Consider the following 27,523-nt stretch of genomic DNA (forward strand, 5'->3'; position numbering starts at 1 on the left):
TGATGTTCTCCTTTAGTGGACATAAATTTTTGGAGTGGCACAAATAATTTGTGTGGCATCTTATTGAATGTAGAACAGCTGATTGTTATGTAAATAGTTTGAAATGGTTATAAAAAAAGGGTAAAAGGTAAATGGCTGCAAATAACTTTGTGGTTTGCAAAACTTGTGCATATGATTTTAAAATTGACCATTTATATTTGCATTTAAAGTTATGAAATGTGATTCATTAAACATGTTTGTGGTTGTTACAGTAAAAAATATAAGTTTCTACTCTGATTTTTTATGGCAGCAGCTACTAAGTTTTAATATTACTCTTATTACTCTTTTTGTGTCACAAAATAAACTTTTAAGATATTTTCAGGCAAGAATGCAGCTGTGTAAACTTCAAATATCTTCTCGGTTTATCAAGATATCACATATTTGCAAAAGTGCTCCGAAGTGCTCCTTGATAGCTAGCCGGGAGCTCGAGGGTCACTAGAGCTGTAGGGAACAGCGAACTCCCTGCACATCGTTTTCAGGCCCCACGCGGTCTTTCGCTACTCAGTGTTTCCCCCTCTTGGTGTCCTCTGCCTTGTTTAGTTATGAACCAGTAGTTTTGCCCTTCTGCATTCTGTTGTGTCTGAAATAAGTCAAATCACCAAATACATTAATTATTTTGTCTCAATAAACAATGTTCAGTTCTTCCAAGCGATCTCTTTTTTTTTTGAAGTGTATATAGTCTTGTCTCCCCTTTGACCTCCTGTTAGACTCTAATGTTGATTTCATTGCTGGGATCTCTAAAACCTGCTTTATGGAATTGCTTGTTTTTCTGTTTTGCCACAGATTTTTAGGTTGTGTTTTCTGAGGCAACCAAGAGCTCAATGCTGCCATCTACTGTATCTGCTGCTCATTAAAAACCTCATTAAAAGGAGAATAGTAACAAACTGACAAATTGATTCTAATATCACAGACAGAATACTCGTGCAGTTCGTGTTTTCTTAATGAAATGTATGACAAATATAAAACTGACAAACAGTTGTTGAATAAACATGATAAATTATCCCCCCGATTAAAACTGGTCACATTATAACTCATAAAACTGCACCGTAGACAGACGGACAGCTTCCAGGCGGTTTCTATGTACAGCAGGGGTAAATTATCTCTTACAAAGCAAAAACACTGATGTAAACAATATGTCCGATACACACAGCACCGTGGATATATTTAAGCATGAAAATATTGAAGTCAAGCAAACTGTTTAACTACTACTGCACACATTTTCGTGGTACATGCTGGAAATGATTTAACATCATTTACTGACTGATACAAAAAATGTATTCCAGACAACCTCTTCAAGATATTTTTCATTGCTTAGAGGAAACATTGTGCAACAACAGTATATATATAAACATAACTCATAGATCATAACACAACTGAAAGCAATAAAAACAATAGAAAGTGTTGAAGAGAGAGTTCTGTGCTGTAAAACAGAGGTGCACATTGCACTTCAGACACATCACTTTTTTGTTTCTGTGCACACAGGAATCCTCATCTTTACTCTTGATTCAATTCACTTTGACTTTTATAGTCCAAGGGCGTAGATTTGGTTTTGGCATTGGTGGGGACGGATGATTCAACCACCAAACCCTGCCCTGTTTGTTCTTTTTTTCCCCTTTCTGTCTTTGCTTCTTGATAACAAAAGGAGAAATATACTTGCCTACATATGCTATTCTATATACTTTTAAACCATTTAAAATTACAATTCATAGTTTTGGTTACATGGTTACAGACGATCTTAGACTGAAGTGGGACAAAGAACATAGGAGTGGTATATACATACATGCATATATATATATATCTGTGTGTGTGTGTGTGTGTGTGTGTGTGTGTGTGTGTGTGTGTGTGTGTGTGTGTGTGTGTGTGTGTGTATTACATATGGCTCCCTTAAAAAGTTCCCTTTATCACACAAGGGCAATGGAAAGAAGGAAAAAACATTTTTTTTAACATTCAAAATGAAAACACAGCATGAAACCTGAAAAAAACCCTCTATATCTTCTTACACTCACATGTACTCTTTTATTTACAGTTTGTCATTTTAATTACACTTACAATGGCAGCTTCACACATCATCTGGTCCTGTGACCATGTGTCAGAACAGGATGCCCCACCGTACTAATACTGCTCGACAGTGACTCAAACATCTTATAGGACTGAAATTTGATACTTTTTCCAACACTCTGATTGGTTGGCTCAGTTCATTTCACATGTACTGGGCATGTTGTTGCCCAGCAGCAATGCTGTGCTGTAGAAAGTTAAGTTATAAATAACAGCTAATTCTTTTGATATATTATTATTCAATCCAGATGCTTAGGATACTTTCACATTCATTGTGTTTAAAGTCAGTGGCTCTAAGTGTGGATGTTGTGTATCGTACCACAGTGTGGTACAAAAGCACTTGACCTCTTTGTTGGCTTCTCCTCCTGTGAAAGAGGCAGGTCCGTATCTTCCTGATAGGCTTTAATAATAATAATAATGGATTGGATTTATATAGCGCTTTTCAAGGCACCCAAAGCGCTTTGCAATACCACTATTCATTCACTCTCACATTCATACACTAGTGGAGGCAGCTACAGTTGTAGCCACAGCTGCCCTGGGGCAGACTGACAGAAGCGAGGCTGCCATATCGCGCCAATTATCTTCACGGGGAAATAAAATCTAAGATCTCAGAACAGATCAGCACCAAAACACCATCACAAAATCACTGTGACTCAAACACTAAATACATTATTTTTATTCATAAATCTGTTATATTCTTTAAATAAATGATCTCATTTTCTTAGCTTGTTGACCGTTGAGTAGAGCGGCTCCTCAGTCGGCGGGTACAGTTGGGTGTCACTCGAGTCAGTTCGACATTTGGGAAACTTCACAGTAGAATATTCACAGGCAGAGTAGCCGAGTCTGACTGTCTCAGCAGCAGCTTTATCGGAGTTTTGAAAGTTAATGGTAGCATAATGTGTTGAGGGCACAGGGTTTGGAGAGCTGACGGTGGCATAAATTGTGTTTGTTGCATTTTCTGAGTCTGGCAGCTGGAGGCGCTCCTGTATCTCCTCATAGGTACAGTCCTTCACGGGAAGAATGAGAAATTATTATTTTTTTAAGCAGTGTATTTGATTTCTTTACTGAAGTAATATGATCATTATTTTTGGTCATGTGAGAGAACTCTGACTACACAACTGTTGTGTGTGGAAATAACATTTACATGTCTATTTATGGTGAAGTCTTTGCTTTCTTTAAATCCATAAACTTCATTTCACTTCTCAAATATCACGTTGTGTGTCTCCTATATGATATAATTAACTGACATTTGTTATTGTAACAACCATCGATTTATACAGGAAAATAATGACTATTAACAAGGTTGGCCAAACTTTTGCATCCCACTGTAGATTTCGGGACATGTATTCTGTAATCTGTAGTGGAATACATTTTAAAAGTAACCTTCCCAACACTGGCTATGCTGAGTTGGTTATGTCTAAGGTAAGACAGCAAACTAAAAACTAATGACCATGAGCTGTGATTGCAGATGAATGAACGAGGTTAAAACTGTTCCTGATCAGTGACATGCTGCCAACAGCGCCTCCTTCATGTGAACATGCTGACACCTAGACTGGGAAAGTGAAGCCAGATAAAGAAAAGAGATCCTATGCACGGTGAACTTCGGATGAACACACTGGGAAGAAAACGAGGTTTTGATCCTGTTTGCTGCAGAAGTGTTGCACAGTAAAAAAAAGCAACATTTCCACACAAACCTCTTTGGTACGGCATGCTGCTGCACCATTTCCTGTGTTTTTTGAACGTGAAAATCCTGTTAAACAGAAAACAAAGACAGCAAAACATAAACGAGCAGTTTATGTTTTGGATTTAAGTGGACATTTACAAAGATTATCAGCTTTAATGAAGTAATGTCTGGATACTTTTGCTGCTGTGTTTTTAGACAGTGTGAGATAAGGAAGTACATGAATGTGGTTTGTGGGTACAAATTAGCATATCTAGTAATGTTGTGCAAACAAACAGTAACTTACGTTTATAGATTAGGATCATCAGTATCACAAAAAGCAGCACAGCCACACAGACGATCACAGAAATGATGGCCTCAGAGACGCCTCACAAATAAAACGGAAACATATTCAGCATCAGTTAAAAAGAAAACGTTTGTGACGCACACATTTCTATGCTGAGGAATTTAAAGTGAATTTTACTTAAATGAAAAAGTAAAAACTAAAACAAACTAAAAGTCCTCTCTCACCACGTCTCCCAGCAGCTGCAGCTGCAGCTGTAGTCATTGCTGTAGTCGTCGCTGTAGTTGATGAAATGGTAGACGTGGATGTTGTTGGTGATCCTGAAAGAAAAATGAAGGTCAAGGAAGTTGTAATTATGAAAATGTTTGAAATTTTTATTGATTTTTATTTTAATTAATTTGATAAATAAGACAAAATGTGTCGGTTTAAAGGTTTATTTTCTTCTTTTTTGATCCTTCTGTTAAAACAAGGACCTTAATAATACATTCTAATCCCAAATTTGTGTCAGTAGTTTCTAAAATTGACCTGATCCAACTTTTACCTATGGTTTATTGTCACAGAGACAAAAACACACAATTAATGCAGCAGAAATTAACTGCATGAAAAAACCCGATTAATGCTGCATTTATTTGAATTTAGCATCCTGCTAATGTTCATAGCTTGACATCACGCTTTCATAGCTCATTGGGACACTTAGAACCGTTGATAATGATTCTTCACACTTGTGTAAATGTCTATCTTTCCTTTAAGCCCTGATCTCGAAGCTGGAACCGCAGATTTTTAGCTTTGGTTGATAATTTTCAGACATCACAACTCAAAGGGAGGAGCAGGAAATGAAAACAAATGCAGCAGCATTGCTGTAGGTACTCTGTATGCTTGGTAGTCTGTTTTAGAGTAATGGGACTGACTTCTAAAAGTGGCTGATGAAACCATACAGAGCCTGTTAAACTGATTCTTTCGCAGCATATACAGGACTCACTGCAGGTCTCACAGGTCTGCAATCAGAGCAGACTGAAAGTTGTGGAAGCACACAGATTTAAGATTCTGTGTAGTTATTTTAAAGTTAATGTTAAATCATTTTAGTTGTACAATCTCAGTCCTTAATGACACAAAAGGTTATCAGCTGAACATGCCCACGTTACTGTCTTAAAGCTGTTTCTGTATCAAACCACTTCCGCTCATGTAACGTTTTCCTGGTTTGCTTCTTTACATAAAATTAAAGGGTTTATTGAGTTTTTATTATCAGATATCAGAAGTCTTCACTTTCGAAGACTTTTTATTGGCTGAAATTTAACAGGACAAACGTATGTTGTTATTATAGATAAAGTTTGTGTGAATTATTACTGCTCTGTAATATCCTGTACATTGTGAACATGTCAGATAACACCCACAGAATAAAACAGCGTGACTCACCTACAGTCAGGATCAGTCTGTTGCAGATTTGTTGGTTGTCGTTTTTCGCTCGACACCAGTATGTCCCGCTGTCATCTGCTGTTACATTTCTTATTGTAACAGTAATATTTGTCTTGTCTTTATCATTTATGGAAATCTTCTTGTTCTTATCAGGCTCATTGGTCGTTACTAGAGTTTGACATATAGATGGATCGTCTCCCTTACAGATTGATTTTGAGACCTTCTCTTTGCATTTACACCAGTATGTGAAGTTCTGACCAGCAGTTGGTGATCTTGTGAAATTAGTAATATCTGTAGAAAACAGAAGAAAGCAAGTACTTGAAAACACTGTATTTAGGCATGCCTTAATATAAAATAGAAACTGCAACTGAGAGGGATGTGTCCTCTCGCCACTGCTCTACTCCCTCTACACTTCAGACTGTGTGGCCACCCATGGCTCCAACACCATTGTGAAGTTTGCTGACGACACAGTGGTGTTGGGTGCCATCTCCAACAACGATGAGGCGGCCTACATGGATGAAGTGAAGAATCTGGCATCATGTTGCCAGGACAACCACCTCCAGCTGAACATCGGCAAGACCAAGGAGCTGGTGGTGGACTTCAGAAGGAGTCAGCACAGAGACTACAAGCCCATTATCATCAATGGAGCTCCAGTGGAGAGGGTGCAGTCCTTCAAGTATCTCGGTGTCCACATCTCCTCAGACCTGACATGGGCTGCCCACATTCAGGTCCAGACCAAAAAGGCTAGGCAGCGCCTGTATCACGTACGACAACTGAGGAAGTTCAGGGTCTCTCCAAAGATCCTCAGGATTTTCTATACAGGCGCTGTGGAGAGCATCCTCACACAGAACATGACATCGTGGTTCGGGAACAGCTGTGTGAAGGACCATAAAGCTCTCCAGAGAGTGATCCGTACAGCAGAACGCTGCTGCAGGATTGCTCTCCCCCCGCTTCAGGACACCTACACCAGGAGATGCCGGACTAGAGCAGCGCAGATACTGAAGGACCCGTCCCATCCTGGCAACAAACTGTTCCAACTTCTGCAATCTGGTAGAAGGTTCCGCATCTTCCGGGCAAGGACAGAGAGACTCAAGAGGAGCTTCTATCCCCAAGCCATCCGTGCCCTAAACACACACACCCGCCCTCTCACATCATCTATAATTGACTGAGACAGGACTCTTCCAGACACTCTAAACCCAGGCACAATGTACATTTCAATTCCTTTAATTTTAAATATGTTTATATTGTCTATCCTGTAAAATAGTCAGATGTCTATTCATATTAATGTACAGAATTCACCTGCTTGCTGCTACTACTGCACATTCACCCAGTGTATATACTATATGTATGTATATATATATATATATAATGTTCTTCCCCCCCCCACACACATTTTTGCACATGTCGAGGAGCGTGTCAGGCTGCATTTCACTGTGTTATACTTGTATAACTATGCATGTGACAAATAAAGAACCTTGAACCTTGAACAACTGGAAGACATTACGAGAGTTACTCACGTTCCACATTCAGTTGTATTTTTTGGAGCGCGACCTCTTTTTTAAATTTCACTCCACACCAGTAGACACCTTCATCCTGTGAGGACACGTTACTGATGGACAGGCTGAAGTTTCTGTTTGTCTTTGTGAAAGTGAATCTGCTGTTTGACTGTTGAGGAGATTCTACCATGTTCTCACAGACAGAGTTCTTCTCTTTGCAGAAAAAAAATGGTTTGTTGTCTCCTTCATAATCACATTTGATCGTGGTTTTAGTTGTTCTGTATGCAATTTGATTAAATTGCTTCAGGCATACGCTTTTCACTACAAAGGAAAAAAGGTAGATTGAGCAAATAATCAAATGAAATACATTAAGGTGTATGTCATATGAGTTATCCAAATTATTGTATTTGAAGTTGTAAATTATTTAATTTTCATTAAATTTGCCTTTTACTGTTAAATGCAACTTTATCTTATTAAAAATGAAGACTTGGAGGAGAAAATCATTTAGTAATTAGACTTGTCAGACTTTTGCTTTCAGGCTGGAGAAAAAAAGTAAAACTAAACTAATTTTGTGTGTTTCTTACATTTGACATTTTTAAATTAAAATAAGCAAAACTTTAGATATAAGATGACTGGATTTTCAAAAATGAAATTCTTACCAGATGGTTTCTCTTTGCCAGATGAATTTTTGCACATTTTCTTACAGGATTCCTCACTTTTAAGTTCCATGAAGACCACCTTTGGGATTTGGTTGCTTTCACACTTTACATAATGTGTTTCTTTAGTTTTTAGTGTCTTGCAGGTGACTTCAACCCATGTTCTGCATTCATTCTGTTGTGACATCTCACAGGCTGAGGACAAATATTTACTTCACCTCAGTCACTTAAAATAAATCAGGTTCAAACAAAACTCTAAAGACACGTTCTAACACAGTCTGTCTGCATTAGTACATCAATAAGATTAATTAATACCATATTATTTGATATTATCATATATCAATAATAAAAACAATAAATCTGAACTTTCGCAACTGTATTTGGACTTATTCCATCTTTTTCTATAATTGTGATGAGGCCAAAACATGTCTGATGTGACTTTTATTGCATATTTTTAATTAGCTGGATAATTCAAACCTCCAGGAGCGTCACTCACTTTTAATTTTACTTTCACTCCTGCATTACAATAAAGTGCAGAAAATAATAACGTATTATCTGGTTATAGCTTATGTTTGTTAAGTTGAAAAATGTGCCGTGGTTAAAAAAGTGGAGCAGTGAGTCTGTTAAGCTCATGTTCAAGATATTCAAAGAGAGCTGTAGCCATACCAGCCCACAGGATGTACTGATTCAAGCTACTTGCTTAAGATGCAGTAACAGATCTCTCTGTCTCTAATATCAGTAATAAAGCCATAGTTATAGTTTTTACCTGTCAGCAGGAACATAATGAGCAGGAAACTGCTTTTCATGTTGTTGGTCCTGAATGCTGAAGTCATCTTTAAGAAATTGAAACTCTGAGTTCTTCTTTTCATGTCTGGGGTGATGTGGTTGTGTGCACAGCCGTGTTTCCTCAGTTTATATTTTGGGCAAACTAAAAGTAACCCTGCCCCCATCTTCCTCTTCCTCGCCGTGTTTCTGCCTCAACCTAACACTCTCCACGAACTCCTGATTACTCCTCACCTGCTACTGTTGACCAGACTGCATGAAAGACAAACTGCTTGAGTGCTGTAGTTTTATGTCATGATACACTGTGTGTGGCAGGCAAAGACACACACAGCTAGAACGAGATCACAAAAAAGTTAAAAATGTGAAGACATGAAGACAACGCACATTATTCTAACAGACAGGAAGCAGCACGTGTGGCTGGTGTTAATCAGCACTTCCCCTTTCAGGGGTGTGACCTCTCGTCTGCTCTTCTCCCTCTACACAAACGACTGCAGTTCAGTTTGCAGCTGTGACATGACAGTTATCTGACTCATTAGCAATGAGTTTGCATACAGTCGTGGGTTGAACAGCTGGCCTTGTGGTGCAGTTAGAGATGATTATGCTCAGAACTCGAAGAGAGATGACAGGAGGAGCCGTTGTCCCCCATGAAGTTACTTAACAGCACTGTCTGCTGTGGAAACCTTCAGGTTTCTGGGATCCACAGTGTCCTAGTAAAATATACTGCAATAATCCAGTCTGCTCGTCCATCACTGCATAATTTGGATCAGCCATAAAACAGGACAGTGAGCTCTATAGAAAGAAATTATTGAAGCAGACTTGCCCTCAATTCAAATCCAGTCAGGAAACAGGCAGGCAAAATCATCGCAGAGCCCTCACACCAGGTTCTGTCCAACTCCTCTGCTCTGGCAGGTGCTACGCCAAAACCAGCAGACTTCTGTATGGGTCCTTGCACCATTCCATCATGACTATACTATACGTTCATTGTTTATAAAATTAAGTGCAGGATTGGCATATTTGATAAGGCTGATGCAGTCTGATTAAGCGTCACAGGTTTTACAGCAGCTGGGGGAAGGAGACACAGGTGGGCACGTTCAGACAGTGAGACAGGGTAAGAAGCCAAACGCAGAATGTGAAGAAGTTTTAACAAATAACCATTAATGACATTGGAAAACATGAAACATGAATTTAATTAAATAAATAAGAAAATAAAGCCCAAAGTAAACAAAGAGAAAACATCTAATAATAAGCAAGAATGCAAAGCTCCAAAGAACTAAAAACCAGGGACGACAGCAGACGTGGAGAGAGTTTTTATTACAAAAAATGTGTTTTTCAGGACAAGCAGGGTCATGGTGTCCTACTGTATTTATAAATCTTAAACAACAATTAAACTAAAATTGTTGTTTATAGATTTCAGTCTGACAGCACCATCCTCTGTAAATATGTTGTATTGTATGTTAAGTCTTGATGTATTCAGATGCATTGGTGCAAGCACTAAATATTGTTTTTTAGTCTTTAAACACATACAGTTTGTAATAAACCGAGAAGACCACACGAGATGCAAATGCAAAACTTTTTTAATAGCATCATCAGAAGCTTTTTTAAATTTTCCAAATCAACTACAATACAAACTGTAACTGAGAAAGAAAAGAACAAAATAAAAAGGTACAATCATTAATATGACAATGAAGAAGAATTGCTTAAAAACATGAATGGTTTCATCCTGGGAGGAAACACATCCCATGGGGGTTGTGTCAGGATGGGGATAAAAAGAAAATGGCAACCTACTTTGGAAACCCTTTGTAACAAAGGAGCAGCTGAAAGTAGCATCAACTGAACCTGACGTCAGGCAAGTAAAAGTGCACATTTGGGAAGTAACAAATGAATAATAATTTTAAAAATAGCATAAAAAGGTTCCTGGTGCAGCTCTAATTGTCACGGTTCTGGGTCATTGTGACCCAGCTTTTTCTGTTTTTCTAAATATATGATTTGTTTGGGTTTTTGAGTTGTGCTGGTTTGATTTGGTATTAAGGGTTATTCTTAGTTTTGTTCTCTTTACTTTATTTGGTGTTCTGGCCTCCAGTTTAAGTCACTGTCTTCTCTGTTTTGTGTCATATTCTTCATGTCTCTCTCAGTGTCAAGTTTGGGTCCTTTTTTCCTGCCTGCCTGCCACACAGCCAACCATGACACTAAGGCTACGTTCACACTGCAGGCGAAAGCGCATCACGATACATATCCGATGTTTTAGGAAGCGACTGCTGTTTGACGGTCATGTCGCATTAAATCCGTCTTTTACGTCACTGACACAAGACAGACGCTAATTATCAGCCCCGGAGAAGACACCGCGAACGCTTCCTGGCCATCCAGTGTAGATGTCAGTGAAACTGTTGGGAAGACAACGTGAACATTTTCTTTGTACTGTATAATCTGCAGATTCTGACAGAAATCTGCAGCTATCCTTTGAAGCAGCGCTCCTCTAAAACAGGAATAAGGATCATTATTAGGTTATTTACATTATTATGTAAATAACAAAATAACTTAAAGTAAAAATTGGGAAATGTAAAGTCCGAAGTCTTTATATTAAGGCCATCAGTCAAACAATATTGTTTGCTCTGGGTCTAACCAGAGCGCGTTGTGTGTGACGTTTTCTTTTGCGCATGCGGGCGCTTTGAGCGTTCACACTAGAGCGCGTTTGCTGTCGCATTTTATTTGTAGTGTGAACAAGCAGACAAAAAAAATCGGATTTGATCAAAAAATCGGAATTGAGCATCAAGACCTGCAGTTTGAACGTAGCCTAATATCTTTCAGTAGATTTGCTGGTTTGGATCAACAGTGGGGGGCAGATGCCTGCTCTGTCCTTGCTTGTCCAGGTAACTGTGGGTGGCAAACACACCATGTCTTCCCTTTTCTGGCCTATAATAGGCTTGCATTTTTTAATATAGTGCTGTGAAAAAGTATTCTGCCATCTTTCTGATTTTTTTTCTATTCTTTTAATGTTTTTTTGCATATTTTTTACATCTTACATTTTTCAGATCATCATTTTAAACAATGGCTTTTTTATTAAGAATATTTCCTTCATACATATAAACAAATAGAGAAGAGAAGGATTACAAAAGTGAAATAAAGGAAAAAAATATAAACGTAAATAACATAGGATCTGGCAAAATAATCACATTCATTCCCACCCAGGTCACTGCCCTAGATCTGTACAGCTGAAAAGTTCTTATAGATTTTGGATGCATCAAGAAAAGGTTTGAAATTTCCCAGATCATCAAATTTTAATAGCTAGAAAGCAAGCAGTAAATAGAGGAGCAGTCAGGACTTAACCCTTCTCAGTGCCGCAGTGGCATTGCAACGACAGGGAGTAGAAATTGTCAATTGAAACTCTGGATGGATGATTTGCTGTAGACTTCGTATCATGCTGGCCTGGTTTCCACTGACTACAATCTGTATCAGAGTCAGCCTCACCAGAGATGTTTTAAACCTTGACTTTGGATTCATGCATGAAGAAAGCTGGGTTTGTGGGGAAGTTGGTAGTGGCATAAACTGTTTTCATTGCAGGTCTTGTGACGGACTTCTGGGAAGACTCGTGTATTGCCTCATAGATATTATCCTAAAAAATGACAAACACAAAAAAGGTTTATATCCAATCTTAATAGTAAGCATTACATGTACTAAAGACCTTAAAAAATGGAATTGCTCTCTATCACTAAAACCTGCTAATTACTGCCCAGGTGCAAATCCAGCTCAGGGGCTTTCAGGAGCACTGCAGTTGAAACCGGCATCACTGTAAACATAACCAGCACCCCATTCTCTGCGACCTGCTGGAGCGGGGGGGCTAGGAGGAGGAGTTGGCCGTCCGACTGCGGTCTGGAGTGTGGGGCCTTCCTGCTGCTGCAGAGTCGGGGCGGTCTGCCTCCCCCCACCGCAGGGAAAAGGGTAACACCACCTGGGTCTGGGTGCAGTTCCCCCCTCCAGGGGCAAGGGTACCTAGACCCGGTTCGTAGAGTACGCTTGGGGAGTGTGATCGTGTGTACAGCGTCTCTTTATTTCTGTCTCCACGTTGGTTGAGTGTGAAGTGCATATGAGAGCATGAGGGTGGGAATGGATGTTTGTGTCTGTGTGTGCCTGTATGTCTGTGTCTATATGTCAGGTTGGGTGTCAGGCGCCACCTCTCTGGGGACATCTCAGGCCCTTCAAGGTTTGGAGGCCTATCTCCCCCTACCACCACTTCCCCTGCCAGTGGCGGACTCCCTCAGACATCGGTGCGTTGGTGGTTCTTTGTGTCTGGGGGTGGGCGTCCAGGTACACACCGGCTCACTCCTTGGCGGCCGCTTATCGGGGCCTGGAGCCTGGGGCTCGCTCGGGCCACTTCGGAGGTGGGGTGCCCCCGGCCTCTCGGCCTGGGGCTCGGTCACTCAGGCACGGCTGGCTGCCGGCGGAGCTCACGGGCGCGTCACTGCAACTCCCCCTGGCTTCTGCTCCGCGGCTGCTGAGTGAGCCCTCATCTGGGACTCTCCTCAGCTCTTTCTGGGACAGTGGCGCGGCTGCCCCTCTGTTGGTCTTCCTTGGTCTGTGTTCTGGGGGCCTCTGGATGTCTGGAGTTTTGATCTCCTCCACACCTGCTTCATGCCCTGGAGGACGGGGCTGTGGCCCCCCCCACACCCTCTAGCAGATTATTACATGAAGGAACCTTTTAAAAAACAAAAAACAAGCGCGTCCATGCTCACAGGTGTACACACGGGTGATCACACCCACAAACTACACCCTTTTTGGCTCCTACCTCAAAGCACACTGTGTTCTGTTGATCTTATGTGCTGCACAATAACGTTTAATATTTAGTATTTACTGTCATATTCCCATATATCATTGTGATGCTGTTTATTCTATTACTCTTGTTCTCTTCTGCTTGTTTTCTTTTTTCTTTCTCAGCAGGTGATCCAGGTGATTGATATATGCTTTTTTTTTTTCTCTGCCCGTTCTGTTGGTTTTTGTCTTTTGCCCTTCTCCCCCGTCCCTCTTCTCAGCTGTTTCTCTTTCCCTCTTTCTTTCTCCCCTTCTTTCCCCCAGTCAAGTCTGTCCCGTATTCAGTAAGTGAAAATAAAATAAACAATAAAAGGTGAATCAAATGGACCATTACGGCAAGGCTGGGATGGTCAATTTGGTAAAGTAAATCCGTTGGGCATCTTTCTTTGCCTTTGGCTCTTTTGCATCAGAATTGTTGTCTAAACGGGACAGGCAAAAAAAAAAAAAAACATAACCAGCAGCAGCCAGAGACAACAACATGTATGTAAACTTGATTTTATATTTGAGTTTCTTGCAAACAGGTTTTCACTAAAGTGCACACACTGTTCTGTTAAATGCCGTATGTGTAAACCTGATTTAGACTGGTTATGAAATTTTACTGAAAAACAGTTTTTACACGGGAAAACAATATATGTAATAATAAAGTAATATATATATATTTATTGTAATAATATTGTAATATATATATTACAATATTATTACAATATATGTAATAATATTGTAATAAATATATGTATATATGTATATATATATATATATATATATATATATATATATATATATATATATATATATTAAGGGTGCAACAATACTCGTATCGATATATCGATACAGTGCTTTCGGTTCGGTACGCATATGTATCGAACAATACAAAATTATTTATTTATTTTATCAACTTTTCTTCTGACGATGCTGTCTGTGTTGAGCGCTCAGTGGATCTGCGTTCCACTACTCCGCCTAGGCTACACTCTCGAGCGCAGATCCACTGAGCGCAGTGCAAGCTAGAGACAGAAGCTAAGCTTGTTGCAACATGGCAACTGCCCCAACGCTACCCGAAATTGAACTTCCCCCACCCTCATTTAAATGTGGCGTTTGGAACTATCTTGGTTTTCATGTGAAGTATGACCCTGAAGGTAAGCACGTCATGGACAAAAGTAAAACAGTATGTTGGATGTGCCATGCAATGCTCAATTACATGGGTGGGAACTACTGCATTAGCGCCGTTTGCTCATTAGCGTGTTGACGCCGTCTAGCCCCACGCACGGGGCGATCCGCGGTAACTTGTTAACGGAGATTTGCCGCGTTATGGCGTTAACGTCATTTCAACGAGATTAAAGCTGACAGCACTAGTGGGAACACAACGAATATGACTGCACATTTACACCGACATCATTCTAGTTAGGGTTGCCAACCGTCCCTTAAAAACGGAATCATCCCGTATTTAGAAACAAAAGTACACGTCCCGTATTGAGCTAATAAGGGACGCACTTTGTCCCGTAATACAGTGAGAATCAAAAGTAGTCTATAAATGTTAATGGAATTAACGCTTTGTTTGAAAACATAATTCCCAGCCCCTCTCCTGCTTTGTGACCAATGAGCTGACAGCACACTTATGACAATTCGAGTATGACAATTCAGATTACCGCTCATCTCATTGGTCGAGGAAAGGTCGCTTGCGGAGAAAATACCGGAAGACAACAGATGACCACAACAAGAAGCATGGCCAACAGGGAAACAAACGCCGACACTGCGGTGCACATCTCGGACGACAGTACACCTAAAGCTGGGCAGACACTGTGCGATTTTTTCAGTCACGTTATTCAGCTCCTGCTCAAACTGCACGATTGACTCGCAGGGGTTAGAAGTTCATAGGTCACGATGCAGGGTCTCACACTATACCGCCCGATGCTCTGATGCGACCTGAGTGCGCACACTGTGCCTCCATAACATGAAGGTTATAACAGAAATTCTGTCGCTCTCCCTCTCTCTCTCTGTCTCTCACTCACACAGACACACCACCACCATCAACTTTGCTAAATTGCTAATGAAAAACATGATCAGGCAGCTGTGATTGAGCAGCAGTGTAAATCCAACTATTTTCACGGTTGTTGTGGTCGTGATAATTTTGTGATGCCACATCGAAAAGGCTCGGATGAGCTTTCCAAAGTTCTACAAGTTGTGCCTCCATCGCTTGTGTCCAGATCACACGCTGCACAGCCGTGCTGCTCCGTCTTTTTCACCGACGTTTACGTGTTTGCACGTGAGCAGTGTGAGCGGCTGTGGTGACACCCTCACGAGCGATTGATGATCGGGAGCTGCTCGAGTTGTTAATCGCTTCTCGTTACCCCACGTATACTACACGATGCACGATGAAGGCCAAAATCGGGCTGATCACCAAATCGGTCGCACGACTCAAAAATCGTCTCAAAATGGGCCAAAAATCATACAGTGTAAGCCCAGCATTAGAGCAGCAATGTTTGTTCCCCTCAGAGAAAGAAAAAAAAAGGCTGCAAAAGTACTGGGAGGAATGGGAAAAGGAAAACACCTGGCTGGAAAAGTGCAGGATAACACCTATAAAGCGCACTTCACTGTGTGCCGGCGCACTTTTTCCATAGGCATGCTTCTAATGGTGGGCACATGAAGAACATGAGAGGCGTGAAAGCTCGGGGAACCCTTAACCAATTTTTTGTCCACCAGGCCACGGCAGAAGCAGATATGGTATGTAAACATTGGGGTTAATATGGGCATGTGCAGTGAATATCAGCGCTATGTGGCCAGAAGTGTGATAATATAATTTATTTTGTGTAATAAACAACTGCAAGGATAGATGATTACAACAAATAGATGACTAATACGTAAAAGTAATACATAGATGAATAATGATGATGAGTTAAGATGCGTAATCATGGGAACAAGCGGGTTTACAAACAGGAGCAGCTGATTAGCATTAGAAAAGCTGAAATAATACCTCAACTGAAGCCAATTGTACTAAATGCACTATATGTGCACAGTTACAAGAATATTTTTCGTTCTATTGCTTTCTATTAATTTATATAATTTTAAGTTAAGCAGGACAGAGTTCTTTTAAAGAAAGATTTACTTATATTCTCAAAAGCTAAGCATGACAGGCTTCTGTTTAAGAAAGAGACCTGTTTTATTGTGTTAATGTTGTCATTTTGAGCTAAAAATAAATGGCTAAATGATCATTTGTTTCCCATATGGTCATATCACAAAGAATATGCATCTGCTTAAATCAAATTCAAGTCAAATGGTTAAAAAATTATTTCACACACAAAAAAAAGAGCTACCACACTGGGAAGGGTGAAGACAACTGGGTTGCCCGGCCCTGGCCACGAGGTGTCCCTTATTTATTTTTCAAGGAGTTGGCAACCCTAATTCTAGTGCAAAGACAAGTGGAAGCAGAAAAAAACAACAAGCACGCAGGCTACAAACTAAACTTTGTTTAATATGCTGCTGAGAATATAGCCCAGGAGAAGCGTATAGTATAGATTTTATTTTGGAAAGAGACATTTCTCTGTAATAAACTCTCTTTTCCAAAGATGAGTGATTTCTCGATCAGATAGATTTTTTTTAATCATTATTATTTTGTTGTTTTAGCAACATTAAATTTAAAAACTGTACTAAAATATATTATATTAAAATATATATTTCTAATTTTAATAAATGACAAATTAAAAAGGCATGAACCTTTTTTGTATCGAAAAAATATCGAACAGTGACACCAAAGTATCGAACCGAACCGAACCGTGAATTTTGTGTATCGTTGCACCCCTAAGATATATATATATATATATATATATATATATATATATATATATATATATATATATATATATATATATGCGCGCGCACACACACACAGACATGTATACATACTTCTTTGTTCTGTGCCTCTCCATTCTTTCTGTGTTTTGACCATGAAAAACCTGACAGAGAAAAATAAGAAAGCATAAAGAAGTGAAAAACATTTTTCTTTACCTAACAAAAAACTGTCCAAACTGACAGACTTACATTTGTTTCTTTTAATTTAATTGACTAATATATGAACCGCTAAATGTGTCTGACTACTGAAAAGTAAATATATTTTAGATACTTTATACATGACTATGTTAGAATGGGCATTTTAAATTTATATTTTACCTACATTTGTAGGTGAAAACCGCAATAACCACAAGTAGCAGGAGAGCAACGAGGACAGCCGCAGTGATGACCACAGTTAAAGGAGAACCAGCTGTAAGACAAAAATCAGAAAGAAATATCACAATAGAGCTGTAAACACAGACATGTCTGCTAGAACTGCTAGAACATAATAGGGATATCATCTCTGAGTTACTCTCATTACTTATAGATCAAACATTAGAAAAAGGTAGAGGATTTTGAAGCACGAATTTTTGTCTCACATGGATTATTTGTTCACATTTGGCCATTTATAATGAGCTTTCAATAGCAAAGAATAGTCCGAAAACAAAGGTTGTGTGTCTGAAATGTCCTGTTTCACTCTTTGTTTAAAGATTCTAAATAACATTTAATTTGTATTCTTCTATCAAATATACTATATGTTCCTCTTTCTTCAACATTTGTACACAAAACTGTTAGATTGTCAAGAACGTCAACAAAAGAGAACCAATGCACTCATTGCACACACTGTGTGTGTGTGTGTGTGTGTGTGTGTGTGTGTGTGTGTGTGTGTGTGTGTGTAAAAAGAGATGTGCTGTCAAAAAGAGAAGGCAAAGAAATGAAACAAATAAATGTTAAAAATGTAAATAAAAGACTAAATCATTCCCTGCAAATAATTAGAAACTAGTCAAACCCTTTGACCAGATTATGCAAAAAAAACCCAAAAAAACCCCAACCCTCTACCTCGTACTGTAGGAGTTTCTACTATGACTGATGTGCATTTTAATACATGAGCAAGACATGAAAACATGTGGAGCACATAAATAGAAACACACATACTAGATTATTTTTCTCACCTTCAACCTCCAGTTTTATTTGTTTGAGTGAAACTCTGTAGCTTCCATCCTTTGATCCCACTCCACACCAGTAGACACCAGCGTCCTGTGAGGAAACACCACTGATGGACACGTTGAAGCCTCTGTTGGTGTTTGTGAGTCTGAATTTCCCGTTTAACCTCTGACCTTTTGTTGACAAAATATCGTTACAGGTGAAATTCTCCCCTCTGCAGAAAAACTGGACCCCGTACTTGAAATCATCATCTGGATAATCACACTTGATGTTAGCTGCTCTGGTCACAGTTTGAGTAAATGGCTGCTGGCAGTTTTCTGTATAAAAATAAAGACAAAACCCCCCAAAGCAGGACGATAAAGTATTTGAATGTCATTCATTATATCACAACATGTAACTTGTACTTTGTCACCAGAGCGTTTGTCACACACTACTTTAACATTTTTAACTTCCTCGTGTGCTGACAAAGGTGTGAAACAGATGAAGACACGAGCAAACTGTAAAGTAACTTCTGAGATTAAAAAACAAACAAAGTAATGTAAACATGCGTTTAACCTGTAATCTGTAATAAATCTTTACATTTCCAAACTATGATTTATGTTGTGTGATAGAAACAAACTATATAATACCAAAATACAGGTGAGGAAATCTGATTTTAGTTATTAATTTCTTGTGTTGTACTAATAACATCAACAACAACAATAATAATCACATTTCTTACCAGATTCCAATTCCTTTATGACAGGAGATCTGTTTGAGCCTTGATCAAATTCACATCTGTATATCCCAAAGTCTGCTTGTTTAAGATCTCTGATGCCCACCATGAGAGTTTTATGTTTTGTATCATGGTACAGAGAAAATCTGCCTTTATCTTCCCAAACATCCTTCAGAGAGCTTCGTAAGCTTGTTCTATTGGGAAAAACTACATTGACGTGGTCATATTTTTTATTTGCTCCAGGATATTTGCAGATGAATTGAACCCATCCTTGTTTGCATGCCTCCACTTCATCTTCATCATCACCATCGGCACCACAACCTGCAGATCAAAGACAAAAAGTTGTTTTGAATATTTTTAGTATTTCTGATTTGAGAGAGATGATGTTGCTACACAGTCGTCACTATGAGTAAACTGCATGTTGAACTTTTCCAACAGGTTTGTGATTTTTGCTTTTTGAAAATTGGTCAAAACCTCTTCTCTCAAAACAATAGAAGATGGGACGGTCTCTACATCAGAGGTGGGCGAACTCCAGGCCTTAAGGGCCGGTGTCCTGCAGGTTTTAGTTGTGTCATTGATCCAACACAGCTGATTTAAATGGCAAAAAATACCTCCTTAACATGTCTTGAAGTTCTCCAGAGGTCTGGTGATGGACCAATCATTTGATTCAGGTGTGTTAAACCAAGGTGATATGTAAAACCTACAGGACAGCGGCCCTTGAGGCCCAGAGTCCCCCACCCCCCCTGTACATATTAGAGACCAAACCTCTGCCCTGATGGAAGAACCTGATTCAATCATTAGTCTGATCTTTTCGTATTTTTGGTCTATCAGGAAGGCTTTCATTTCATGTAGATGCTCAAGGTCGTTAAGAGTGGCACCACTACTCTCACAGCACAGTTCAACTTTTTTCCAATTTGCTCATTTTTCTGATTATAAGACTTCTAAACCTCCAAGTCAGAGAAATGTTTGAAAAAATGAATCAACAAATGAAGAAGAAAACATTTAAATTAATGTCCAGTTTTTGCAGATGACCTTGGTATAAAGGTGTTGGGATATTCACCTCTGAGAAGATTGGCAGCTCTCTTGGGTGTTTTCCACTCATGAATAATCACTCTAAATTTTGAATGATGGACTTCAAATTGTATGACTTGAAATAGTCTTACAAACCCTTCACAAATTGATGGGCAGCAGTAGTTGCTTCTCTAAGATCACTGCTGATGTCTTCTCTGAAATGACGTCATGTAATAAATCATGTGTCGTTGTTCATCTAAGGCTGTTTATACCTAATATTAAGACCTTTCATTATGTTGTGACATGTTAACCCTTAGGATTTACAGAATCTAAAATTTAAAGCTTACTTTGTTTTTATCATGACTGTAAATGGCAACAATTTCTGGTCATCATATACATGAAATTATTATAATAATGAATGTGTAATATTACTAATCAGTAGTCTTACCTGTCATCAGCGTGAGGATGAGCAGCAGGAGCTTCATTATTTTGGTCGTCTCTTTGAGTCCAAACAGTGCGCTTGTTCAAGCGTCTCCGCGATGTCGTCTAAAACTTTATAGTGCCACTTTGTTTCCAGAAAAAAGAGGAAACTGCTAACGTCATGATTATCTAAAAAAGGATATGAAATATGTAGTTCTTCCTCAGTGTCTATATGGTTTTTACAGAATTACATAATCTAGTTTAAAGTTAGACTATGGAAAGAAAACAGGATGTGACTCACTTTAACTCACTGCCCATTGCACAAAAACACAAAACCACAGCTTGTTTCATCAGCTGTTATTTTCAAAAGTGTGGTACGAGTGGCAGCTGAGTGCAGTCTCACTTTGATTACGTGTCCACACACAAACTGAGCTAAAGAACCCGCTTTATGGATAATAACAATAATAACAACAACTGCATACAAACATAGCAAAGCATCGTTTCGACCTTCTGTTTTTGTGACAATACTTTTTAGAAAATGAAAAAGTTGACCTACTACTTGACCCAGTTCTCTAAACTCGTCATTAGTCATTGTTAAATCATGATTACTGTTATCGCAGCAGCACAACTCACAAAAGATGATCCACAAAACACTTTACACTATATCACAGGGCCAGGCTATGAAAGTAAGTGCTAAGTTTAGAAGACCTCCCAAGAATACATGTAAAGGGTTTGTTTACTCATACTAAGCTCATTCAAACCCTTGGGGGGACTTAAGGACATTTATTGTCTTTTTCATTTTTAGTTTTAAACCATCTTCACTGTGTTGAGTGGATTAAAGCCAAATTTGTCAAAGGATGTTTTTTTTACTTATTTTTTTTAATTGTGGTGTCAATTCATTAAATCAGCCTAAAATGGCTAAGTTACAGCAATCCATCCACCTTAGGCCCTTTGGACAAAAATGTCCACATTGAAACCCATTATAAACGCTATTTTTCACGCCAGAAAAATTACGGCCAAAGGGGTCGTCAGGTCTCCAGCTTAGGTTTTGTTTTGGACTACAGGCCTTAGAGTTGTAATTTTTTTATTTGTCCACCGGGTGGCGCCCTTGCTTCACATTTGACCTCTGCTGGAAAACAGCGGGCTGCTTGGACAGACCTGCGGGAAATGACGCCTCTTTTCCGGCGTGCAGCAGCGGGTTCGCCCGCTGATCGGGCGGACCATTTTTCGGTCCCTAGGACCATGAGAGGGTGCATTTTTTTTTTTTAGTCAACAGGAAATGACGTATTTGTTGTCACGTGGTACCGGAAGTGTGCGCTGGAAAAAGGAGTCCGACGCAACATGCCCCCCGATCATCGTCGCGAGTTAACCCGGGAGAATGCACTCATTTCGGCCTCGACGAGCAGCATTTGCCGCCTGGAGACCATTTTCTGGTTCTGGAAAAAAAAATAAAAGGCGATCGAAATGACTCTTGGTGCCAATCTTTAGTCCATCTAAAGGCCTAATTATAATAACAATCAAATATTACTTCAAATGTTTTTTTGGGAAAATATTTAGTTTTTTAGTTTTTTTTTTAGTTTTTTTGTAATTTAAAGGGTTAAAACAACGAAAATATAATTAAAACTTTATATGAATATTTCAGGGAGAAGCAGTTTTAAAAGACTGACCAATTTAAAGTGAAAAAAAAAATTAATATTTAATATTTTTATTGCACTTTTTGGGGCGTGGTCGATAGTGTGCATTTTATGAAATGCGCTCCTGGAAAAAAAATAAAAGGCGATCGAAATGACTCTTGGTGCCAATCTTTAGTCCATCTAAAGGCCTAATTATAATAACAATCAAATATTACTTCAAATGTTTTTTTGGGAAAATATTTAGTTTTTTAGTTTTTTTTTTAGTTTTTTTGTAATTTAAAGGGTTAAAACAACGAAAATATAATTAAAACTTTATATGAATATTTCAGGGAGAAGCAGTTTTAAAAGACTGACCAATTTAAAGTGAAAAAAAAAATTAATATTTAATATTTTTATTGCACTTTTTGGGGCGTGGTCGATAGTGTGCATTTTATGAAATGCGCTCCTGGAAAAAAAATAAAAGGCGATCGAAATGACTCTTGGTGCCAATCTTTAGTCCATCTAAAGGCCTAATTATAATAACAATCAAATATTACTTCAAATGTTATTTTTTTAAAATATTGAGTTTTTTTGTTTTTGGGGGCTAAAAAAACAGGGCGCTCATGAAGTAAAACTGGGATTTAAAGGGTTAAAACAACGAAAATATAATTAAAACTTTATATGAATATTTCAGGGAGAAGTAGTTTTAAAAGACTGACCAATTTAAAGTGGAAAAAAATATTAATATATAATATTTTTATTGCACTTTTTGGGGAATGGACATTTATGTCCATTAGAGACCAAAGTGGATGTCTTTTTTAAGGACCCCCAAGTTAAATAATAATAATAATTTAAAAAAACGATGCTGGGTCTAGTATGTTACTATTATTACTTTTTTGGAGAATGCAGTAATTTAACAGCTTACTAAGTCAGTAATACACTACAATTACAATTATTTTGCTACTTCTATTACAGGGTACTTCAATTAGCTCCACATGGGCAGATAAAAAGGAAGAAGAAAGACATCAGTCGTGCTTTCTTCTTCCTGTGTAGTTAAGGTACAATTAGCTGACTTCAATTTGTAGCATGTGTGTGTGTGTCTGAGATGTGACAGTGGCAGGACCTCCTGCTGTTGGATCTCTGGCTGACACACCTGTGATCCATCAGTTTATCTTCCTGTTGTGCACTTATGGACGAGCGCTCTGTCAAGAGCATCATCAAATACTTCCTGAGATTCATCTCTGCAAAGAAAACTCACCAGCCTGATCTACCCACTCCATAACTCAACCTCCACCATTTAAGTGGCTTTTTAACTTTTGCAGTAAATCCTTAAACTTGAATGATGCGTTTACTTCCACCTGCTGCACCAGCCTGGGAACCAACAGAAAATTGTACTGACACAGAAATGGAGATAAATGAACAACGATTGAGTGAAGAGGGAGAAAGTTTGATCAGACTAGAAATGGACTGTAACAATATGTTACTAGCGTGTGTGAATGTTTGAAACTGGGCATTACTGGAGTTTAATGAGTGAATAGCATCTGTTGCACAAGACACCATTAAAGAAGCATCCTACAGGGATGCGCGGACCAAACAGTCCTCATACGAACTCCACAATCACTAGCAGATCGTGTAGATTGTGTTGAAACCTACAATTTAAACCCATCTGTCATAACTAATACTACGCATAATTTTTCCTGACAATCCTCAGCGGGTATCTTGGCTGTGTGGACTAGGAGGGACACCCCCTTTTTTCATGCAGCACTAATGGCTTTTGGCCCATGTCATGGTTTTGGAGTCTGATAACATACATCATCTGCTCCAAGGGAAACATGGAACAATGGCTGAGTGTGTATTTATGGTTTACGAGTGTGTTTGCAACCTTTGTGACTGCCAGCCAATCTGCAAAGAAAACATAGATAAGATAAGAGATTTTATATGGTTTGGGGTCCTCAGAGCCAAGTGCTGTACTACACACACATGCAGAGCTGATTGGTTTATAAAGACTCTGGCTGTGATTTATTGGTTATTTATGATCTGCTGGTGAGAAGAACAATTACAAGGGATGTCTGTTAGAGTGATGAACAACAGGCTATAAAGAGGCAAGCAAGTGCATGCATGATGATATGTTTGTTTTGTTTCTATTTTTTGTTCCTGTTACTATTTGGCAGTAAAGTTTCTGAGTTTATTATGTGCTAAAGCCAGTCCTGACATTAATAAATCAACATTCAAACACTTGTTTTATTAACCTTTAGGTGCTGTCAGCATGTCCTAAAATTTGCAAAGTGTAAATGTACATGAGTATTTTCAGGCCATGCACATCGGTCTTTGATAGTCCCTAAACTAATTCCTTTCTGTGGAATCATGGTAACGGCCTCCTTTTTGAGAATAATAAGTACCTGGAAAGTAGGTCTGTCATTAAGCTGGGATCTTCTACACACTTGAAACATCACCAGACTGAATGGCTGTTATCAGTGGTTATCACTCTCATACAAATTACCAGTGGGCACTCCTGTTAACTCGTATGGGACTGACAACCTTCTTGCAGATTGTTATAATCCATATATCCATCCATATAATCAAAGCCTACTTTTTCCTAACCCTGTACTTTTTTGTCAAAACCTAGTGCAGTACTTTTGGCCTAAATCTTTACAGTTTACAGTTAGGTGTGGCTCAGGTGACTCTAAACCTTTGCTGCTATAGGTCGACACTGCTGTGGGACTTTTCATGATGCACTGAGCACCTCTCCTCTATTCTCTTGCTATTCATTAACTTTTCTTTACTCTCTCCTCTTGTTTGTGTTTTGTCCTGTTTGTTGCAGCTGTTTCATACCATGAAAGCTAATTAAGTATTTCTAAGGTCTAAACCTAAAGCAACAGTCTCAATAAAGTAAACTGTGGTTGGAGACTACAACAATAACATTATTAAGACAGCATGCAGCGAACAGGGACTCTTGTTGCATTTAAAAGTTTTGCTGCTTCAAAGACAGGGATCAGGTCTGTGACCACTCACAGTCAGTCACCATCTTAACATGCAACAATGCTACGATGACAAATCGTCAGTATATTACGCTTTCGGCCACCCAACACGTCCCTACGAGTTTGGAAAAATGAGGAAACATGATAACCGTTTGTAATGAACCTACACATGTATGTTTATTTCACTTAAATCGCTGTGGAAAACACTTTCTAACTATCTAAGGTGGTGGTTAACGTTAGGGATAAGATTAGGGTTAGGGCTGGAATACAAGCGTTATTTTTTTCAATTTCATGCACAATATGGCGTGTAGCATAGGAACGAGGACGGTCACCTTCGCGTTCCCATGGAATGTCTCGGGACGTGACAAATCATCGGTATATTATTCATCGGGAGGGAGAGCGGGCTCTAATGTATGGCGTTATTTTTGCGCCACTATTCTGAGCGCACATATAAAAAAAAGGTTTGCAGGTGCAAGTGTTGCATTTTGAGGAGAAATTTATTTTGAGTGAAGAAAAGCTGAATTTGAGTGAACAAAATTCATTCCTGTGTGCAAAAAATGTATTTCAGTGTTTGCTATTATCCACACACACAACAGCAGCCCCTCTCGCTCAGTTTTTGCATTTGCGCTCGCTCACAATGTGTTGCTCGCGCTCTCAACATTTCTGCCCGTGCGCGCTCAACTCTTTGTGTACGCCGTTATAGTTGTGCCACAAAACCAGCCAATCACAGACTTGGATGCAAAAAAATCTGATTGGCTGTTTTGGTCTCCAATCAGCTCGAAATGACGAAATGCAATATCCCAGAATCCATTTCGTCCAAAACTCAAACGAGGCAGTGGTGGAGGAACACAGAGTGGCGGAGTTTGAAATATTACTCTTTCTGGGTTACAAAATAAACTTTTAAGATATTTTCATGCGAGAATGGTGCTGTGTAAACTTCTAATACCTGCTCGATTCATCAAGACATCACATAAGTGCTCTAACGTTTTCGGAGATGCCTGTTACCCACCAGTTGACCGGGTGGTCACTCGGGTTAAACATAATATAAAAGGCTGAACTGACAGAAAAATCACCGACTACACCACCAGGTATTACAGGAAAAACCATAAAGCCTTTGAACTAAAACAAACGCTGTTGCAACAGTGATGTACACTGTCTTGTTGGTATATATGTATGATTTGTATCACCTTCATGTTTCCAAACCGATATCATGAGCAGCAGCTTTCTGTGGCTCCAGCAAACATCAGCTGATACTAGAAATTAATTTTAAATAAATTCTAACAACAGCTGATCAAACTTGAACGTGCTGCTGTTGTTTAGCGCGACGTCCGCTGGTTTCCTGTTTCTGGCGCAAAGTGGGAGATAAACAAACAAGAGAGACGATCAGCTGATCATTGATCAGTTTCATGATTGAAGTAGCAACAGGAGAGGGAGGGGAGAGAATGAGGGGAGAAGAGGCAGCTGAGCAACGTAAGGACAGAATAACTCCAGCTTTGTCTTTTTTTCATTCTAGCTGAACTACAGGACGAATCGCGTTCCTTTTCCTCTCAATACAGATGTATTTTAATTGGTCCAGCCCAGAGTTGATCATGACCAATTGGCTAATCCACCACCTTTCATTGTTAATACCATTACAAAGACAAACAAACATAAAAATGAAAAATCACCATCAGTCCACCAGGCAAATGCCCGGTATGCCCAATGGCCAGTCCAGCTATGCGGTCAACTGGTGGGTAACAGGCATCTCCGAAAACGTTAGAGCAATTATGGAAATATGTGATGTCTTGATGAATCGAGCAGGTATTAGAAGTTTACACAGCACCATTCTCGCATGAAAATATCTTAAAAGTTTATTTTGTGACCCAGAAAAAGTAATATTTCAAACTCCGCCACTCTGTGTTCCTCCACCACTGCCTCGTTTGAGTTTTGGACAAAATGGATTCTGCGATATTGCATTTCGAGCTGATTGGAGACCAAAACAGCCAATCAGATATTTTTGCATCCAAGTCTGTAATTGGCTGGTTTTGTGGCACAAATATAATGGTGTACAGAAAGTATTGAGCGCGCACGGGCAGAAATGTTGAGAGCGTGAGCAACACATTGCGAGTGAGAGCAAATGCAAAAACTGAGCGAGAGGGGCTGCTGTTGTGTGTGTGGATAATAGCAAACACTGAAATACATTTTTTGCACACAGGAAATTCACTCAAATTCAGCTTTTCTTCACTCAAAATAAATTTCTCCTCAAAATGCAACACTTGCACCTGCAAACCTTTTTTACGTGCGCTCAGAATAGTGGCACAAAAATAACGCCATACTAATGGCGACTAAACCGTTTATGATAATACAGTGTTTAACTTTGATAAATCAAAGTTGCAAATACAAAGTTGCTGCAGAACTGCAATTTAACTGTAAATACCACTCACTATGTGCTCAGCTGTCTTCTTTTATATAGGAATATAACCAGAATACAACCAGAATATACAGTGGGGCAAAAAAGTATTTAGTCAGCCACCGATTGTGCAAGTTCCCCCACTTAAAATGATGACAGAGGTCAGTAATTTGCACCAGAGGTACACTTCAACTGTGAGAGA

At 39.1% G+C, this 27,523-nt stretch overlaps 2 protein-coding genes across 2 annotated transcripts; both read right to left on the minus strand.

The window, feature by feature from the left end:
- Positions 1-2,807: 2,807 nt before the first annotated feature.
- On the minus strand, positions 2,808-8,456 carry LOC146632849 (uncharacterized). Its single transcript, XM_085354744.1, has 8 exons — positions 8,390-8,456; positions 7,627-7,818; positions 6,989-7,288; positions 5,472-5,762; positions 4,286-4,378; positions 4,062-4,142; positions 3,789-3,844; positions 2,808-3,101 (listed from the first exon to the last, which is right to left on the minus strand). The coding sequence occupies exons 1-8, from the start codon at positions 8,454-8,456 to the stop codon at positions 2,808-2,810; spliced, it is 1,374 nt and encodes a 457-aa protein (XP_085210870.1).
- A 3,425-nt stretch (positions 8,457-11,881) lies between these two features.
- LOC146632850 (lachesin-like) lies at positions 11,882-20,406 on the minus strand. Its single transcript, XM_085353564.1, has 6 exons — positions 20,370-20,406; positions 18,917-19,231; positions 18,204-18,512; positions 17,375-17,461; positions 17,107-17,156; positions 11,882-12,016 (listed from the first exon to the last, which is right to left on the minus strand). Exons 1-6 carry the CDS (start codon positions 20,404-20,406, stop codon positions 11,882-11,884), a joined length of 933 nt encoding a protein of 310 aa, XP_085209690.1.
- Positions 20,407-27,523: the final 7,117 nt, after the last annotated feature.

The sequence above is a fragment of the Diplotaxodon limnothrissa genome, linkage group LG5 (genome assembly GCF_057381915.1).
Source record: "Diplotaxodon limnothrissa isolate DT_005_m linkage group LG5, D_limnothrissa_male_GT1.1, whole genome shotgun sequence".
Taxonomy (NCBI): domain Eukaryota; kingdom Metazoa; phylum Chordata; class Actinopteri; order Cichliformes; family Cichlidae; genus Diplotaxodon; species Diplotaxodon limnothrissa.

What these genes read in the sequence shown, in the direction of transcription:
- LOC146632849 (XM_085354744.1), bottom strand. Translation starts at nt 8,456, where the DNA reads ATGACTTCAGCATTCAGGACCAACAACATGAAAAGCAGTTTCCTGCTC. An exon ending in GATGATCCTAATCTATAAAC is followed by an intron (nt 3,845 to 4,061) that starts GTAAGTTACTGT and finishes TCTGTTTAACAG; the next exon opens with GATTTTCACGTTCAAAAAAC. An exon ending in CAGCATGCCGTACCAAAGAG is followed by an intron (nt 3,102 to 3,788) that starts GTTTGTGTGGAA and finishes CTTCCCGTGAAG; the next exon opens with GACTGTACCTATGAGGAGAT.
- LOC146632850 (XM_085353564.1), bottom strand. Translation starts at nt 20,406, where the DNA reads ATGAAGCTCCTGCTGCTCATCCTCACGCTGATGACAG. An exon ending in CATCCTCACGCTGATGACAG is followed by an intron (nt 19,232 to 20,369) that starts GTAAGACTACTG and finishes TTTGATCTGCAG; the next exon opens with GTTGTGGTGCCGATGGTGAT. An exon ending in TGCGGTTTTCACCTACAAAT is followed by an intron (nt 17,157 to 17,374) that starts GTAGGTAAAATA and finishes TTTCTCTGTCAG; the next exon opens with GTTTTTCATGGTCAAAACAC.